At 45.8% G+C, this 19,575-nt stretch overlaps 1 protein-coding gene across 3 annotated transcripts; it reads right to left on the bottom strand.

The window, feature by feature from the left end:
• Window positions 1-4,518: 4,518 nt before the first annotated feature.
• On the bottom strand, window positions 4,519-18,092 carry ZNF26 (zinc finger protein 26). Of its 3 annotated transcripts, none has more exons than XM_032603514.1 (4): window positions 17,986-18,092; window positions 9,319-9,445; window positions 8,954-9,049; window positions 4,519-6,474 (listed from the first exon to the last, which is right to left on the bottom strand). In XM_032603514.1, the coding sequence occupies exons 2-4, from the start codon at window positions 9,416-9,418 to the stop codon at window positions 5,123-5,125; spliced, it is 1,548 nt and encodes a 515-aa protein (XP_032459405.1). In that variant the 5' UTR covers window positions 9,419-9,445; window positions 17,986-18,092; the 3' UTR covers window positions 4,519-5,122. The 3 variants fall into 3 exon arrangements, with proteins under 3 accessions (XP_032459405.1, XP_032459404.1, XP_032459403.1); XM_032603513.1 differs by having other exon boundaries at window positions 17,653-18,090; XM_032603512.1 differs by lacking the exon at window positions 17,986-18,092 and adding an exon at window positions 10,614-11,975.
• Between the last annotated feature and the right edge of the window lie 1,483 nt (window positions 18,093-19,575).

Here is a 19,575-nt window from a genome sequence, read left to right as displayed (position 1 = left end):
AAAAAGAATTGTAAAGAATTCCTAAATACCGTTTACTTATACTTCCCCAATTTTATTGCTTTACCACGTCTGCTTTCTCTGTAAAAGAACATATTTTTCGTGAAAGGTACGAGCATGAGTTGCTGATGTGAGTCCTCTATACTCCCCAGTGCTTCAGTATCTCCAACAATGTCATTCTATCATCTAGTGACCATAAAATTATCAAATTGAGGAAATTAACATAAATGTCGTACTATTACCTAATACACAAAACTTATACAAATTTCATCAGTTGCCCAGATAATGTCTAAGAAACAAAATTTGGGTTCGGTGTGCAGTGCCCTGTCTCTTTAGCTCTTTTTTCACTGGAGCAGCCTTTCAGCCTTTTTCTTCTACAACCTCAACGTTTTTTAAAGTGCATGCCATTTTCATGGTAAATGGCTGTAACTTGTGTTTGCTAGATATTTCCTCACAATTTAGATTCAGGTTATGCATTTGGGGCAGGAATACTACAGAAATGACGTTGTGTCCTTCTCAGAGAATTACAGCAACAGTTCCCTGAAATTTGTTTGTACCAGTAGTGGCAATATTAGTTTTGATTGCTTAATTAAGGTGGTAAATGCCAGATTTCTCTTTTTCCAACTGTAATTAATAAGTATCTTGTGGGCAGATGTTTTGAAACTAATAAAATAACCTCTCATAAAGCTGTCACTCAAAAAAAAAAACCCAAAAAACTGTCACTCACCCAGTTTTAGCATTCATTAATGATTCTTGCCTAAAACAAGTATTACTGTGCTGGCTACCAAATGGTCGTTTCCTTTCGTATTTATTGATATTCAACTGTTTAAAAGAGTTTTCTCCTCTTCCCTAGTTGTTTATACATTTATATATCTATATATCATTATGGATATATGGATTGTTATTTTATTCTTTGGGTTGTAACCTGTTATCATTATTTATTTGGTCCCAGTTTTGGCCAGTGTGCTAGAGCTGCTTGCAGTGTCCTTCGGGGCTTGTTCTGTGGCCTAGCTTGTGCTCTGTGCGGCACAAAGTTCCATGTGTGCTTGGGGAGTCTGATGCAGTGGAGTAGAGCGCTCCACATGTCTGCTAGGTCCAGCTGGTTTAGAGTGTTCAAATTGCCTGTTTCCTTGCTGAATGTCATGGGTTGAATTGTTTCCCCCCGAAAAGAGATGTTGGAATCCTAAACCCCCACCTCAAAATCTGACCTTATTTAGAGACAGGGTCTTTACAGAGATAACTATGTTCAAATGAGGTCTTTAGGGTGGGCCCTGAACCAATAGGACTGGTATCCTTATAAAAAGGAGAAATTTGGACACAAAATAGACACACATAAGGAGAAAAATGATGTGAAGACACAATGGGAGAAGACGGAGACCTAGAAGTTGAAGAGAGAAGCCTGGAACAGATTCTCCCCTCACAGCCCTCAGGAGGAATCAACCCTGCTGGCACCTTGACTTCAGACTTGTAGCCTCCAGAACTATGAAAAATATAAAAAATAAATTTCTGTTACTTAAACCACTCATTTTGTAGTACTCTGTTACCACAGCTCTTGCAAACAAATGAAGATTTTGGCTGGAAAACAGGGTGCTGCTTTAGCAAATACCTAAAAATGTGGAAGTGGCTTTGGAATTGGTAGAGGATGGAAGAGTTTTGAGGTACTTGATAGAAAAAGCCCAGGTTGCCTTGAGGACACTGTTGGTAGAAACACGAATGTTAAGGTAGTACTGGTGAGGTGCCAGACAAAAATGAGGGACGTGTTACTGGAAATCAGAGAAAAGCGGCAGAGAACTTGGCTGACTTGTGTTCTAGTGTTTAATGGAAGGCAGAACTTGTGAGTGATGAACTTGGATATCTAGCTGAAGAGATTACTAAGCAAAGTGTTGAAGGCATGACTTAACTTCTTCTGAGAATGTATTGTTAAACATAAAGGAACTAGGTCATGAAGATCTGGAAGACTCTCAGCTTACTCATATCACAAAAAACGAGAAAGCAAGCTCAGGAGAGAACACCAAGCATGTGGCCAGACGCTGCTTGCTCAAGAGATTATGGGTGTATGGCTTGTGAATCCAATTAATCATCTCAGCAGAAATGCTACCAACTTGGACTGAAGGGAACAGAGCAAGGTTGAAAGGAAGGAACTTTGTCAAACTTCTGAGATTCTACAGGCAGGAAACAGGCTGATAGAACCATCTAGCTGTGAACATAGGTTATCCTTAAAGCAAAGGGAAGAATGACCCTGAGGGCGGGGCCACTTCCTTGGTTCCAGAAGGTGAAGCCTTTTTAATTCCAGAGGGCTGGCCCACCATCCAGGGTTGAAGGGGCAGGGCCACCACCCCAGTGGGCTCAGAGGACAGAGTATTTAGACAAAGAGGGTTATTCTCAAGCCTTAACATCTAATGGAATTCACCCTGCTAGTTTTTGGACTTGGTTGGGACTCATAACACCCTTTTTCCTGATGATTTCTTCCTTTTGGAATGGGAATGTCTATCCCATGCCTATCCGATCATTGTATTTTGGAAGCAGATAACTTATCTGGTGTCACAGATTCACAGATGAAGAGGAACATTGCCCCAGGATAAATCATATCCCAAGTCTCACCCATACCTGATTTAGATGAGATTATGGACTTAGAGTTGATGTTGGAGTGGACTAAGATTTGGGGGGATGTTGGGCAGGGGTGAATGTATTTTGCATGTGAAAAGCATATGAATTTGGTGGGGTGGGGAGGGGCAGGAGGGCAGACTGTTATGGGTTGAATTGCATCCTGTCAAGAAAGACACTGGATTCCTAACCCCTAGTATCTCAGAATGTGAAGTTAGTTAGAGACAGGGTCTTTACAGAGATAATCAAGTTTAAATTAGATCACAGGGTGAGAACTAAGCCAATATGACTGGTATCCTTACAAGAACAGGAAATTTGGACACAGAGCTGGTAACAGCGAGGCATGGGGTACTGCAAGAATAAGCTGCCTCCTACAAGGTATGGTTCACGTTTTCACTGAAGGGAAGGGCCTCTACATCAGGAGTTAGTGGGTTCTGTGGGTAATACCGTGTCTGCCTCAACCATTCAACTCTGCCACTGCCGTGCAAAAGCAGCCGGACAGCAACACACAGTCAGATTGTGTCTGCCTGTGGTCCAAGGAAACTTGATGGATGGACACTGATATTTGAATTTCAAATAATTTTCTCATTTCATAAAAGTTTGGATCTTTTTAACCATTTAAACATGTAAAAGCTTCTTACTTGCCATCCATACAAATGTGGGCTGCAATCTGTATTTGGCCTGCAGTCTGTAGTTTGCCAACATCTAGGCCATATCCCCGAGTGAAGAGCATACAGCGCAAGGTATATCACGAGTTTGCTAGGCTGAGTCCTCGGATACTTCTCAGATATCGCTACTCCAATTATCAAGAGACAACTTTTCTAATGCACGTTTACATAAGGGATTAGTGCGTACTTAAGGTAGATGACTCTAATTCAGCAAGCCAACTGTGTATTTGGTTTCCATCATCTCAACGCTACAGCTCTGAGTAAGCAATTATTTCAGCAATGTCAAAGCGTGGCTGAGTTCAGTACTCTGCCTTGAGATGAGATTCCAGGCCTTCAAGTCTGTCCTTGTTGTGTTTAAGAGCCAATGTAACCAGAATGAGGCATCTCATCTCCTGCCCCAGGTTTCCTCATTAATTTAAAACTCTTCTAGGACAATAGTTCCTCAGTATTCCCAGAATCTTACCAACAGGGGCCACAAGGTTCTTGGTGTACACAAGCAATAACACTATCTCATACTATGTACTAAAAAGTATCCACCTTGGAATATAAACAGGAATCTGAAAGACTTTCTTCTTGTCTCAGGAAAAAACCTAAACCACACACCCAGCTGTTCTTCAACAGTTTACTACCTACAGCTACTCCAGAACAACGACTTACCAGTTGAAGCCCTTCAGTGACAAGAAATAGGAACTCATTCTGCTTAACTTCAGCAGAAAACAATATTTATTGAAAAGATGAGGAAGCACACAGAAGACCAGAAAACCAGGTTCAAAAGGGGCATTATCCAAAGTTATTCTGAGAAATCAAAACAGCAAGAACTAACTGATGGTCTCAGTAGAATTCTGGGACAAGAATGGGTTCCAATATTTCCCTGCTGGTTCATGGGAGACTGAAATCGAGATGCAAACTCCTGGAAAAGAGGCTCCCATTTCCCAACAACGGCAGAGTGCTCACCTGTGACTGGTGGAAAGGATACCCTGAAAGACCCACCGCAAGGGTGCACACACACAGGAGGGGTATTTCTCCAGAGAGATCTAAGCCGCTCTTACCAATCAATGCGGAACAGACACTGAACTGTTAAGTATAATCAATGTTCATTATGGTGAGTGCTCTTAGGAAGCACCCCTGTTAACAACTGCCAGACCCACTTGCTGGATAAGTAAATTCATTTGGAATGAGAACTGAATCCTTTCATTTATTAAAAACTATATTATCTTAGTTATATTGCTAAGAAATAAAGAGACAACACTGATCCTTAGCATTTAATGTGGAGAATATTAGAGGGTGTTATTCCATAAGCTATCAAATATAACAAGTTACATTTTAAAATAAAATACCAAAATTTTTTAAAACACTATTCAGTGTTACTCAGGAAAGTCACACTCCATACCTCTTAACCTTCAGAGTATGTTCCTTGCCATTTTCCTGCTATTACTCTAGTTACATATTAAAATAAAAAACAACTTTACTCTCTACCAAGACTTTCTTCAGCACCACATCTGGAATGCGACTCCCCATGTAACACAGCTTCCACGGGAAGTGCTTTCCTGATTTATTAAAGTTACAAGGGTTTCTCAATATGAATTCCCCATGTTAAATCTTCATAATCAGGCTACCACTTCTGATACAGTTACTGCTCCGTACTCCTGCAACTATTCTCTTGTATATAAAGATTTGTATGACTTACTTCTGAAAGCTTTTGCACATTCATTCCAAATATGATTGGCCTCTCTCTCGTATGACTAATTTGATAAAAGAGTATTTTTAGGACTTCCTGCCTCTATTATCCTCTGAAGTCTCCTGTGGATCAGCTTCTGTGAGAATGCTTCTAACATCTACTCCGCTCTGATTTCTCACTTGTGAGTTTTTCGATGTATACGAAGCCCTGAATTCCAGCAGAAGGATTTCCCACATTCAGAGCATTTCCATGGCTTCTCTCCTGTATGAACTCTCTGATGTTCACTGAGAGACGACTTTTGAGTGAAGGCTTTCCCGCATTCACTGCATTTGTGGGGTTTTTCTCCTGAATGAGTCTTCTGGTGTATCTGAAGTGACGCCTTCCTAGGATAGGCTTTCTCACATTCGCTGCATTCATAGGGCTTCTCTGTTGAATGAGTTCTCTGATGTATAATTAGCTGTGATTTCCCACAAAAGGCTCTCTCACAGAAGCTACACTCATAGGGTCTCTCTCCTGTGTGTGCTCTCCGGTGTATAACGAGGTATGACTTGCTGCTGAAGGCTTTCCCACACTCACTGCACCCATAGGGCTTTTCTCCCGCGTGAGCTCTCAGATGCGCGGTGAGCTGTTCCTTCCTACCGAAGGCCTTCCCACATTCACTGCACTGATAAGGATTATTTCCTGTGTGAATTCCCTGGTGCACAACAAGTTGTGTCTTCATGCTGAAGGCCTTCCCACAATCCCTGCACTGATAGGGCTTCTCTCCCGTGTGCATCCTGATGTGAACGAGGAGATACGACTTACTCCTGAAGGCTTTCCCACAGTCACTGCATTTATGGGGTTTCACTCCTGTGTGAGTTCTCTGGTGCACAATGAATGGGGACTTCAGACTAAAGGCTTTCCCACATTCACTGCATTCATAGGGTTTCACTCCTGTATGGCTTCTCTGGTGTAAAATCAGCTGTGATTTCCAGCTGTAGGCTTTCCCACATTCACTGCAACCATAAGGTTTCCCTCCTGAGTGAATCTCCTGATGGACAATCAGCTGTGACCTGAATGAGAAGACTTTCCCACACTCGATACAGGAGTAGGGCTTCTCTCCTGTGTGGACTCTCTGATGAGCATTGAGGTTTGACTTGGCACTGAAGGCTCTCTCACATTTAGTGCATTCGTATGGTCTCTCTCCTGTATGAATTCTGAGATGTACAATGAGCTGTGATTTACAACGAAAAGCTTTCCCACATTCGTTACATACACAGTTTTTTTCTATACTATGAGTTCTTTGATGCTTAAGAAAATATGATTCATCACACCCATGAAACTGATCAGGATTCTGCCTTAGATAGCTTCTGGCTGAAGCTAAGTTTTGTGTCAAGCTTTTTCCATGTGTATTATATTTAAGGAGACTTTGTCTTGAAGAAATGTGGCTTTTGCTCAGATGAAGCTTTCCAAATGCATTACAAGCATAGCTTCTCTCAACACTTTCGAGCTCATCTTGATTTTTCTGGTACCATTCTTTCCAACCTTCTAGAAAAAAAAAACAAAAAACACCATATATTTAAAATCATAACACAAACCGAATATAGAACTAAAGGGCTTTAGAACTGCCATGTAATGAGTGTTTTTCTTTTGGTCCAGGCCTCTGACACACTGGTTTAAAAGAAATACTGGCCAAGTGCACACACATCACATAACCAAGCATGGGGGCAAGGGGAAGTGAATCAAACCAAAATAAGTCCCTTTACAGAAATGGGTAGCCGATTAGCAGTGATCAAAAATGCTTTTTTTTAAAAATAGAAGTTTAAAAAATTTAGCCTGCACTTAGAAGCCAATGCCAACTATTTATGCCAATTTTATTATTGCAGGAGTTTACTCATAAAGTTAATTCACAGGATACAGAATAGCTAGGCATGACATGTAGGTAGGTACAATGAGACATTAAAAGAGAGACTGAGTGAGCCATAAGGAAAGTAAAGCAAAAGCATTCCAAACAGAAGGAAGAACAAGTGCAAAGCTCCTGGGGAAGGAACCTGTGTGGCATGGTTAAGGAACAGAACAAAGGCCAGGACAGCTGAGACCCCCTGAGTGAATAGAGCGAAGGCAGGAACCAGATTAGGCAAGGCCCCAGGAAAGAGTTTTCACCCAAAGGACTTTAATTAGAGGGGATCTCGATTTATCTTGTGCTTTTAAAAGATCAATGGCCGTTACGTAAAAACAAATAGGAAAAGGGCAGAGAGCCAAATGAAGAGCCACTGCAGCAGTCCAGGATGACAGGGTGGGGCTGGCTGTCCTTCTGGAGCTGAGCAACGTGGACATACTTGGAGAGAGAACTAAGAAAGGTACTAATGGACTGGATGTGAGAACCCAGAGGAGGGGAGGACTTAGTAAGTCCTAGATTTGAGACTTGAGAAGCAGGTGGTGCTGCTCTTTGAGACTGAAAACACTGAGAGAGAGACATGTTCGGAGGAAAAACAAAGGACTCTGTTTTGGATCTTATTACATTTGAGATCATAGTTAAGTATCCAAATGGAGAAGCAGGTAGGCAGTTAGACCTCAGTTCAGTGCTCAGTAAAAAGTAGGCATCAACAGCACATACAAGGTATTAAATGACGTTGGGGATAACGTCTTCTAGGGAACACGTGTTAATTAAAAGGGATGCCAAAACAGCCCTGGAGCAGAAGACATTTAAGGTTGGAGAGGAGATGCAGAGAGAATGGGAAAGTCCATCTGTGAGGCCCAAACAGTGTGAAGATGACAGTGATAGCAAGACAAGGGTTAAAGGAAAGGAACAGCAGCAGGGTGCAGTCTGGACAGCAGCCGTCCAGACAAAAGCATTCCAAACAGAAGGAACAGCAAGTACAAAGCTCCTGAGGAGGGAACCTGCGTGGCATGGTTAAGAAACAGAACAAAGGCCAGGACAGCTGAGACCCCCTGAGTGAACAGAGTGAAGGCAGGAACCAGATTAGGCAAGGCCCTGTACACACTGTCTGTGTGTCAGCACCCGTCAGACACACAGCCTCAGTCACCCCCGTACACAACTGCTGCGCTGGGGGCCTCAGGAGATGTCCTGCTTTCTCAGGACTGCTTGCTAAACACTTTTCTGCCCAAAGTGGTGGGAAACCGGAGGAAGAAGAGCAATTTCAGAAGTGCCTTCCCATTTCTGCCACTGAGAATGCAGAGTGGGAAAGCCCAGGGGCACTCTCCTGCAAGCATATAAAGCTGGGACCAGAGCGCACGAAGAAAGGAGGAGGAGGATGGTGATTCTGCTGTTACAACACTGGGAGGAAAAAAGCTTTGATTTTCAGGACAGAAGAGCCTTTCCACAGTTACAGTATAGAAGAGAAGCCCAAACTTGGACAACTCAAAAGGGAAGAGTAAGCGGGGTCAGGGAAATAAAAGCAGGGTGATAAAAACCACCTAAGATACAGGTGAGACTAGGCTAGGTTTCAGAATTCTTTTAAGAAAAGAGCCCAAGGGACTTCCCTGGTGGTCCAGTGGTTAAGAATCTGCATGTACACTGCAGGGAGCATGGGTTCCATCCCTGGTCGGGGAACTAAGATCCCACGTGCTGTGCGGTGTGGCCAAAAAAAGAAAAAGAAAAGTGCCCAAGAAAGTAACAGTTGTAATTTCCAAGTGACTCGTGTGAGAAGAGAGAAGGAAGCAATGAAATCTCCTAAAACAGTCAAGGGGAGAGAATGAAATGAAAAACTATGGGTAAAGTCAAGGGACTTAACTGCAGAGGCAAGAGAGAAAACAAGGCCCATGACTACGGGAAGGAAGGCAGAGAAAAAAGGTGCCAGAAGGAAGGAAACTAACCCAGAAAGCAACCTCTCGGAGCCACGGGAGGAAACCGAGGGCCCCGTCCTTACCTGAGGACTCGCGGGCTCATCCCAAGTCCACCCGGTGGTTCAAGGACTTCAAAGAACAGTTGGCACACACAACACTCCCTGAGTGCCAGCCTCGGTTCACTCCAGACCTCCCCTCTCCATGGTTTCTGCTCACCCACCTGGACAGCTCTGACGGGAAACTTCCGCGTTTATTATCCATGGCTCTTCTCCTTGCTCCAACTTGAAGACTAAATCAGGTTTGGTACCATGATACCCTGTTAAGGGAAAATCACAAAGGATGTGGGCCAAACTGCTGGGGACTAGAAAAGGAAGCTACGAGCTCAGAAAGGAAGCAGCTCATTTGCACTTGCAGAAAGATTACAATGAGGGGGTGAAGACAGGATAGGGACTAAGAACATAGGACCTCCAGAGCTCAAGTCCATAATCATTAATTACTTCAGAGACCCCGGGATAGAACAACAAAAGAAAAAGTGGTGGCAACTTATGACTCACGACCTGAGCCGAAAAGAGAAGCTGTACTTACCCACAGACACCAGGTTACTATAGTTTTCCAGAGTCACATCCCGGTACAGGTGCTTCTGCGCAGAATCCAGTAACTGCCATTCTTCCCAGGTGAACTCCATAGATATATCCTTGAATGACGACAATCCCTGTAACAATACACACACCATTCCACAGGCTGCAATTATACTGGGAGACATGGAAAAGATGTAGAGGACCCAGGAAAGGAGAATGTCCCTCCACAGACTGCATCCTGAGCCCACCACTTGCTTTGAGAGAGAATTAAAAACTAATAATAATAAGTGAGCCTCCGTGTGCTAGACACTCCTTTGGGTCCTGAAGACTTCAGGATGAGTGAAGCCCACTCTGGCCTTCAGAAGCTTTTAGTCTTATAGAGGGAAATGAACAGCTATGGAGGCAGAAAAAATAAGGTGTTTCCAGTCTGATAAGAACCTATTCAGGGAGACCTTGCATGGGGTGGTGAGCACGACTCTAACTACAGGCACCAGACACACAAGGTCTGACCCTCCGGAAGTGCCTGCCGTCTGGCCGGCTGCTCAGCCCACCTGAGTCTCAGTGGGAGCGAGCACATGAAGTAAACATTCCAGGGACTTCCCTGGTGGCGCGGTGGCTAGGAATCTGCCTGCCAATGCAGGGGACACGGGTTCGAGCCCTGGTCCGGGAAGATCCCACATGCTGCGGAGCAGCTAAGCCCGTGTGCCACAACAACCAAACCTGCACTCTAGAGCCCACGAGCCACAACTACTGAGCCCGCATGCCACAACTACTGAAGCCCGTGCACTCTAGGGCCCACGTGCTGCAACTACTGAGCCCACATGCCACAACTACTGAAGCTGCACTCCTAGAGCCCGTGCTCTGCAACGAGAGAAGCCACCACAATGAAAAGCCTGTGCACCACAACGAAGACCCAACGCAGCCAAAAATAATTTTTTTTAAAAAAGAAAGAAAGAAAGAAAAGAAAATGTGCCAAATAGGTGACTTCCCAGGCTTCTTCCAAGAAAATAGGGGTCCACGACCGAGTCAACCAGGGGACACCCAGCACAGACTGTGAACCTAAAGCCCAGGTCGCGGAGCCACAGGACACAAGCCAGTGCGGGGGCGTCTGTTCCCTGAGGTGCACGGGTCCTACCAGGCGGCCCTGCGGCAGTGTCAGCCGTGCAGCCTGCATGACTGGTGCTTGATGCCTCTGAGAACTACCCAGTGTGCTCACAATAAATTCCTCTCACAGGACCAAAAGATAGCAGCAAGCCACAGACCCTCAGGGGATCATTCAGTAAGTACTTATTAGGCACCAACCGTGGACACAGTCCCTGTCTTCAGTGGGTTTCCATTCCTGCAGGGGAGATGCCAGTAAACACACAGCCACCTAGCACGCAGGCGGTGACAGTGCTCTGACAGGCCTCCAGCAGCTTCATGGGAGAGAGGCAGGGAGGAAGACACAGGCGCTATCTCAGATGGGTCATCAGGAGCCCCCTGCTGAGGCGACATTTGGGCAGAAACACAAGCAGTGTGAGAATGAGCTCTGAGATTTCTTCGGGAAGAGCCTTCCACGCAGCATGAAAACAAAGGCACAGGCCTGCAGGGCTCAAGGACGTGGTAAGGCCTTGGATTTCATTCCACAGGAGGAGAAGCCCCCGGAAGGCCTTGGACAGGGTGGCGCGCTCTGACCCCCACCTGAGACCATTCTGACTGCCACGGAGAGGGGAGGGGTCCTACTTCCAGTGAAAGATGAAGGTCCCTGGGGCTGGAGTAAGAGCACTGGGGTAAGGAGTCGTGGTTGGGTCCCAGGCATCCAGTGAAGCCAGAGGCAGAGACGCCCCGGTGGAGACGACAGCGCAGAGAGAGAGAGAAGGACGTCGAGGAGAAGGCAAGGATCTGGCCGAGCAAACGGAAGACACTGCCCTCTACAGGTTGGGAAGCCTGCAGGACGAGAAAGGGAGGGATGGGGGCTGAAGACAAGGAAGCAGCAGCTAGAGGAGCCCCGACTGACGCCCTAACAGGCTCCTCCCCAAGAACGCTGCCTGCAGCGAGGGGGACCCCGGGGAAGACACAGTGAGTGCAACTCTGGGGGAGCCTCAGAGGCCAGTGGAAATACAGGGTAGAGCCCTGTCACAGGCTCCAAGCGATCCCCGTCGTGCTGGGGACTGACCACCAGATGACAGGAGCTTCCCATCCCAACCCACGAGGAACTCCCACAGGGACAAAAATTGAAGTGGGAATAAAGAGAAGAGCCTCTCATCTCCCACAGCCTGAGTCGGGGAAGAAAAGGGGTTGGACTGTAGCCTGGACTTTCCAACGCCTGGAAGTTAACTGACATCCAAATACTTGGCTCTTGCCAAGATGACTGCCAGGGCCGGGGAGGGACAGCTGACAGGGCACGTCTGAGGTCGTGATGGAGAAAAATGAAGCCGTGACATCAAGTCCAGGGCATTCATGCAGGGGGGAGGAGAAACAGGAAGCAAGGCCTGAGGCAGATGCCACAAGAGCAAACGCAGACCAAAGGGACAGGATGGAAGAAGAAAGGGGTAGAGCAGAGAGTGTATTTTATTTTAAGCCTTTTGCTATTTTTAAGCTTGATAAGAATAAAAACAAAATACAAAGGAAATACTACAAAAAAATTTAATTGGGCAAGCATAATCAAGAAATGAGGAGACTTCCCTGGTGGTCCAGTGGTAAAGAATCCGCCTTCCAATACAGGGGAAGCGGGTTCGACCCTTGATCGGGGAACTAAGATCCCACATGCCGTGGGACAATTAAGCCCGAGCTCCACAACTACAGAGCCCGCGTGCCCTGAAGCCCTCGCACCACAACTAGAGAGAAGCCCGGGGGCTTCCCTGCTGGCACAGTGGTTAAGAATCCGCCTGCCAATGCAGGGGACATGGGTTCGAGCCCTGGTCGGGGAAGATCCCACATGCCATGGAGCAACTAAGCCCGTGTGCCACACCTGCTGAGCCTGCGCTCTAGAGCCCGTAAGCCACAACTACTGAGCCCGTGTGCCACAACTACTGAAGCCCGTGTGCCTAGAGCCTGTGCTCTGCAACAAGAGAAGCCACCGCAATGAGACGCCCACGCACTGCAACGAAGAGTAGTCCCTGCTCCCCGCAACTAGAGAAAAGCCCTTGTGCAGCAGTGAAGACCCAACGCAGCCAAAAATGAATAAATAAATAAAATTAAAAAAAAAAAAGAGAAGCCCGCGTGCCACAAGGAAGAGCCTGCCCCACAATGAAAGATGCCGCAGCTAAGACCCGAAGCAGCCAAAAAAATAAAGAAAATAAATAAATTTTAAAAAAAGAAAAGAAAGAAAAGAGGGAATGACCAAGACAGGGTGCATAACTCTAAGATAGAAAAGGGATTTTAAAATTCATAAACGATCACTATACACAAGCAGTTCTGCTATAATGTGATGTTACCAAAAAAAAAAAAAAATCACCACTATGCAAAGTCTCCGGCTTATGGGAAGAGCAGGGTTGGGGTGTGACACCTTTGTAGCACACAGGAAAAAAGAAAATCAGGAACCTTAATAAAAACAGTAGCAGTTTTACACGTTTGATTTGAGAAATACATAAATACTACCATAAATATGGCACTGTACCTTGAAAAACGCCTGATGTTTGCGTGTCAGAAGGGCCGTAGGTTAGTATAAAGTGGTGAAAAGAGGCTTGCCTGAAATCAGTCAGAAAGCTCACATTGTTCCCTAAGATATCAATCATGTTGAAACAAATTTACATCCTTAAAGCAAACATGATAGCAGAACTGACTGTATTTACAAATTTCTTCCAGTAAATTTGAAAACTTAGAAGAAATGGAAAATTTCCTAGGAAAATAAAATAACCAAAATTTGCCTAGAAAGAATTAGGAAGACCAGACTGACTAGCCCATGGTCATAAAATAAACTGAAACAGTAATCAAAGGTATACCCTCTCCATAAACACAACAGTCCCACACTATCTTGAAAAGTAAGTTCTATCAGCATCCAAGGAACAGAAAATTTCTCCCATATCTAATCTGATGTAGAGCCAGGAAATGATAGGAAACCCATCACACAAAACCTGTACAACCCTACAGAGCAGGCAAGGACAGCACAAACTGTAGTCCAATCTCATTTATTAAAAATACCTAGATAAAGACACTAATAGAGTAAAACAAATCCTGTACATATATACGTAGCAAACTATGAATGAAGTTTATCCAGAAATTTAAAGGACAGTCCAAACTTTAAAAAAAAAAACACAACCGTATCAAAGAAATAAGTAACATTAGTACATTAATGGAGGACAATCATCTCAATAGATGAAATAAAGTACTATGAGGAAATTTAACGCTTTTAAAAATCGGAATTCGGTTTGTTACAGGTAAAAGTAATTTCCCTAAGCCTATAAAAAAAATCATACTTTGTGTGAAACTAAAATCAGGAACAAGACACGGACGCTCACATCAACTCTGCTAGTCAGCACTGTCCCAGAGGACCCAGCACAGCAGGAACAAAGCAAAATGCCAGCGATAAACACTAAGCAAGAAGAAACTACTGTCATTATTTACAAACATCTGATTTTCTGACTAAAAAACCTAACAGAAACAGCTGGCATAACATGAGAACCGATAAGAAACATCGGCAGGGTAGCAGTTAAAAAATCAACATGTAACAGCTCTTTCATACATCAACAGTAACCAACTTGAAAATGTAATAAGAACCACAACAAATCTAGAAAGTACTCAGGAATAAAGCTTAAAAATAGAGAAAAACTTATCGAAAAATACACGTGATAAAATACATAAATGCAAAGGCAAAGAAAACACAATAGCCCAGATATGGAAGCAACGTAAGTGTCCAGTGATAGATGAATGGATACAGAATATGTGCTACACACACACAAACACACACACACACACACACACACACACACATACACACGAACATTACTCAGCCATTAAGGAAAACCCAAAATCTTGCCATCTGTGACAACATGGATGGAACTAGAGGGTATTATGCTAAGTGAAATAAATCAGACAGAAATACAAATACCATATGACCTCACTTATATGTGGAATCTAAAAAATTAAATGAACAAATAAACAAAACAAAAACAGACTCATAGACACAGAGAGCAAAAAGGTGGTTGCCAGAGGTAGAGGGGTGAGTGAAATAGGTAAAGGGGATTAAGAGGTACAAACATTCATTTATAAAATAAATTAGCCACGGGGATGCAGCATAAGGAATATGGTCAATAATACTGTAATAACTTTGTACTGGGACGATTATCAGCCTTGGGGCAGTGATCATTTCATAATGTATGTAAATGTCAAATCACTATGTAGTACACCTGAAGCTACCATAATACTGTATATCAACTAAATTTCAAACATTTTTATATTTTTTAAAAAAAGAAAAAAAAAGAGGCCTGAGTAATCGAGTAACATTTATGATAAGTAGACTCAATGTGGTATAAGGATATTAATTTTCAACAAATTAATTTATAAATTCAATGAATTCTCAATCAAAATGCTAAGAAGATATTTCTTTTCTAACACTTATTCACAATAAATAAAATCATACATTTGGACTACCGCTGCTACAACTAAAAAATTAATGGTACGTTACAATCCTCATGAACATCAGAGACCCACGGAAGCAAGGAGGACTAAATGAACCAAATTTCAGAGAGAGGAGAGCTCTTTCCAGGTGAGCTAAGAGCTGGCTGGCTGTTTACTTCGCCAAGGGCATTTGTCGAGCCTGAGAACAGGTGGGACGGGGTCAGCTGAGACAGAGGACGACACCAGGAGAAAGAGAAACCAGTGGAGCCTTCGATGTCCCCCTGGACAGCAGGCTGTCCCCCTGGGGCATTTGCTGAGTGCGGTCAGTACAGGAACTGGGCGGGAATGGCAGACTGACTCTCCCATAGTCTCAAGGCACTTAGGACACAAAGTACTGCGAGGGAGGAGCCTGTGATCGGCACACCCCGCTGAAAATACAGGTGAACCGAGTCGAACTAAAGCAGCACCCCAGCCCCAAACCAGCGCAATGTCTGTTTAGATGAGGTGATCAGTCACTCCCCAACTGCACAACAGAGGAGAGGGGAAAGAGGCTCTGGTAGAAAGTAACATTGAACTTCAGTCTCTGTGGCTGTTCCCTTTATACCAATTCATGTACACACACACACACACACCCACACACACACAAGTAAAGAGAGAATGACAGAGCTAATCTGGGGAATCTGGGTGAAGGGTGCTTTTTTTTTTAATACAATACAGATTATTTTATACTATTCTTGTAACTTCTCTAGTTTTGAAATTATTTCAAAATAAAACATAAAATGTAATAAACTTTAGGGCTTTCCAGATGATCCTTTGCCTACTGAAAGGGCCCTACACAATCCAGCCTTGCTCTCGCACGCTCCCTCCCCGTTCCTGCCGCACGCCTCCTTTCCACTAGACAGGGCACCTGCCGGTTCTCACCTTAAGGCCACTGACTTAGCTGCTTCCTGTTCTGCGCCCCCATCCTCCCATGATCATCCAGCTGTCATTCAGACTCTGCTTAAATGCTGCCTCAGGACAGGGTTGCCAGTCTGAAGTAGCCACCCAGCCTCTCATGCAGGAGCACTCACAACTTTGCTCCTGATGTCCCCTGGTGTGTCTAACCATCTCCCATTCCCTTCACGGGGTCATGGGCCCTGTCAGTCTTGTTCACCCCTGCATGCCCTAGAAAATTACCTGGAATAATAGCCAATGAAGGCTTGCTAAACACGTGCACTCAAAAACAAGGAAAGACTGTCTACATTTGTTCAAGTCTTTTAGGTCTTAAGAGGCAATAAGAGCACAGGCTCTGAAGACACTCTGCATGGGTCTGAATCTCAGCTCTGCCACCCTCGTGTCCTTGTTTCCCTTACTAGTTTGGGACCTGGCAGGCTCCCCAGTTTCCTCAGCTGTAAAATGGGGACATACTTGCCTCACAGGGCCGTGAGGTGCTAATGACGCCACACACACAAAGTGGCTAGGCCAAGAGTGGTGCCTATTAATATTATTCAACAGTTGTGAAGTCTTCTTTTTTCAGGTCTGTACCCTTATGGTCACTTATTTTATCTTTTCCAATTGCTACTGCAAATACGTTTTCTCTCGTTGTACTCTCTGTATAGTTATTGTTTAAAAGCAAAAAGTTCATTGATTTTGAGGTTAACTGTACCCCTCCGGCCGCCTTGGTGAAATCCCTTCTCCCCTGACACCCAAACTCTTGCTGTCACACTTGATCACCTAAAAAAGTGTCTATACTATTACTAATCGCTTCTCTACATCCTGCTGCCCACAGTCGCATGCAATCCCTTCACCTCTCAGGAACTGACCACCTGCACCACCCCCGACATTCTCTCTGCTCTGGAAAAGCTGCTTAAGACCCACACATTCTGAAGTCCAGGCGGCACCTTTCGGCCTCATGAAATACTCCTGAGGCATTTCGTATCATGGCTTCTAGGAAGCTCTCTTTTCTCAAATTTGCAGCGGAAGAAACCACTCTCCAAATGTTCTGTCACCTCCCTTGCACCCCAGCCCTTCGGCACCGCCGTCCTGGTTGCCCCGAGTCCTCTACTGGTCCCTCCTGGGGCTCTCCTCGTCGTACCCTGCGCTCCCCCGAACACAGGCGCCTTTAATCTGCACACGTTAGTTGAAAACCCCTACCCAAGCCTACAGACCCGACGACAGGCACTGCGCTTCGAACACCTACAAGCCCGCTCGGCCCCTGGATACCTCTTCCAACAGTGTTCTCAAGGCCGGAAACACGAGCAGCGCGCCAACGGCTCGGTCCACTGGCCCTCTCCCCTCGCGACGCGGATCCTTCCGGCTCTGAGCCCTCGAACCCGCCCGCCACCCTGCCCAGCGACCACCCTCCACAAGAGACCGCAGCTTCTCGAAAGCAAGAAACGTACGTAATTCCTTCGCACTGCCAGCGCCAGTCTCAGCGTCAGCACACAAAGACACTCGGTGTATGAGCATCTCAACAAGTGAATGAACAAAGAGGAGGTTAATTTCCCTGATGGGGCCCGAAAGGGCTGGACACGAAGACAACTCCGTACTTGTGTGTGAGAAACCTGAAACGACAGAGGATCACTTCCTTCACGAGGACCCTCGCTGCCCTCAGAATTCAGGGGCCGCTGTAGACCATAAAACAGGGTACCTGCCGAAGGACAGGGCACCGGACACAAAATGCCCGAAGACGAGGAACGTTCCTGGAGACCCAGGCGGACGGCGGCGAACACGCGAGTTCAGGCCCTGGTGTGGCCGTCACGGGATGAAAACGGCTACGCTCACGGCCCAGTCAGCTTGCGCAAGGGAGAAAGTCCCGACTCACCCAACACGAAGCTGTCCGGGACCTGCTGGCCATCCCGCGCTGTTTCGTGCAGGGTCTCCCGGCTGCTCCCACCCCGCCCACCCAGCAGGGGCTTCGCGCCCCACGGAGGGAGGGTCCGCGGGCACCAGGCACCTGCCCGTCGGGGCTGAGTCCCTCGCAGGGACGCGGGCTCCGGGACCGGGCGGAGGGAACCGGGGCGATGAGTTTGTACCGTTCCGCAGCCGTGAGGCGGGAGGGACCGAGGCCGGGCTGGCCGCCTCCACGCCCGGATCGACCGTGGGGGTTCAGGCGGCCAAGAGCCTGGTGCGCACAGGACGTTCCGGGCCAGGGTACCTTCGCGTCTCCGCCAGCTCCGCGGCCAAGGAAACAGTACGTCCCCGGCCCGCCTCTGTGCACAGTCGCTCCGCAGGCTGCAGCCCGCTAGGCGCGTACTCCGCTGAGGCGGGGGTGCGGCGCACGCGGAAGTACGTCACGCGACCAGGAGCGGCCGGCAGAAAACGACATCTCCCAGAACACCCTGCGGAGGAGGCGGAGGGCCTGGGGAGAGCGGCGGAGGCTGACGGGAAAGGCGGGCTGGCTGGCTTTGCAAGCGCCCGGTGTTCCTCCCTGCCAGCGCCTGCCCGCGCAGAGTCCCTCTCCGTGCAGGGGCTGGCGCTCGGGTTTGGACGCCACACCGGGTAGAGTTCCGACCGGAGGGCACAGCGGAGAAGAACACCGTGTGAGGCTGCAAGCTGCAGTGCACAGGGTTATAAAACAGTTGTGAATATCGGTAGATGAAAAGAGAAATAGAAGTACATCACTAATGGGAGACATGAACATGCTAACTCTCCGTCCGAGACAGAGCAAACAATAGCCGACTGAAAAAAAACGCACAACCTAAACGTTGAGACTTATGTTTTATTTTATGGCCAAAACTGAGGCCTTAAGCTTGGGACACAGCATCTTAGCTCTGAGGGGCTGCTCCAAAGAGGCAAATGGGGAAGCCAGGATATTATAGGAGTTTTTGCAACAAAGAGCAGGTAGTCGGAACATCAAAAGATTACTGTTGATTAAAGAAAACCACACATCTCAAGTTAAGGAATTCAGGGCTTTTTCTTGTTGTTGTTACTTTTACCATAAGGAAGAGATTTATTTATTTGTTTTGGTAACTTACCATAAGGAAGAGTTTTTTTATTTTTATTTTATTTTTGAATTTTACTTTATTTTTTATACAGCAGGTTCTTATTAGTCATCCATTTTATACATATTAGTGTATACATGTCAATCACAATCTCCCAATTCATCATACCACCACCACAACCACCACTTTCCCCTCTTGGTGTCCATACGTTTGTTTGCTACATCTGTGTCTCAATTTCTGCCCTAAAACCGGTTCGTCTGTACCATTTTTCTAGGTTCCACATATATGCGTTAATATACGATATTTGTTTATCGCTTTCTGACTTACTTCACTCTGTATGACAGTCTCTAGATCCATCCACGTCTCTACAAATGACCCAATTTCGTTCCTTTTTATGGCTGAGTAATATTCCATTGTATATATGTACCACATCTTTATTCATTCGTCTGTCTATGGGCATTTAGGTTGCTTCCATGACCCGGCTATTGTAAATAGTGCTGCAATGAACATTGGGGTGCATGTGTCTTTTTGAATTATGGTTTTCTCTGGGTGTATGCCCAGTAGTAGGATTGCTGGCTCATATGGTAATTAGATTTTCAGTTTTTTAAGGAACCTCCATACTGTTCTCCACAGTGGCTGTATCAATTTACATTCCCACCAACAGTGCAAGATGGTTCCCTTTTCTCCACACCCTCTCCAGCATTTGTTGTTTGTACATTTTCTGATGATGCCCATTCTAACTGGTGTGAGGTGATACCTCATTGTAGTTTTGATTTTCATTTCTCTAATAATTAGTGATGTTG

This window comes from Phocoena sinus, chromosome 14 (genome assembly GCF_008692025.1).
Source record: "Phocoena sinus isolate mPhoSin1 chromosome 14, mPhoSin1.pri, whole genome shotgun sequence".
In the NCBI taxonomy this organism is placed as follows: domain Eukaryota; kingdom Metazoa; phylum Chordata; class Mammalia; order Artiodactyla; family Phocoenidae; genus Phocoena; species Phocoena sinus.
The sequence above is the reverse complement of the archived record's forward strand: the minus strand, read 5'-3'. Positions and strand labels throughout refer to the sequence as shown.

Excerpts from the sequence above, each read along its gene's own strand:
- ZNF26 (XM_032603512.1), bottom strand. The coding sequence starts at position 10,805 with ATGTCGCCTCAGCAGGGGGCTCCTGATGACCCATCTGAGATAGCGCCT. Across the intron at positions 9,446-10,613 it reads AGACAGGGACTGTGTCCACG|GGATTGTCGTCATTCAAGGA; the intron begins GTTGGTGCCTAA and ends GTATTGTTACAG. Across the intron at positions 9,050-9,318 it reads TAGTAACCTGGTGTCTGTGG|GGTATCATGGTACCAAACCT; the intron begins GTAAGTACAGCT and ends TTCCCTTAACAG.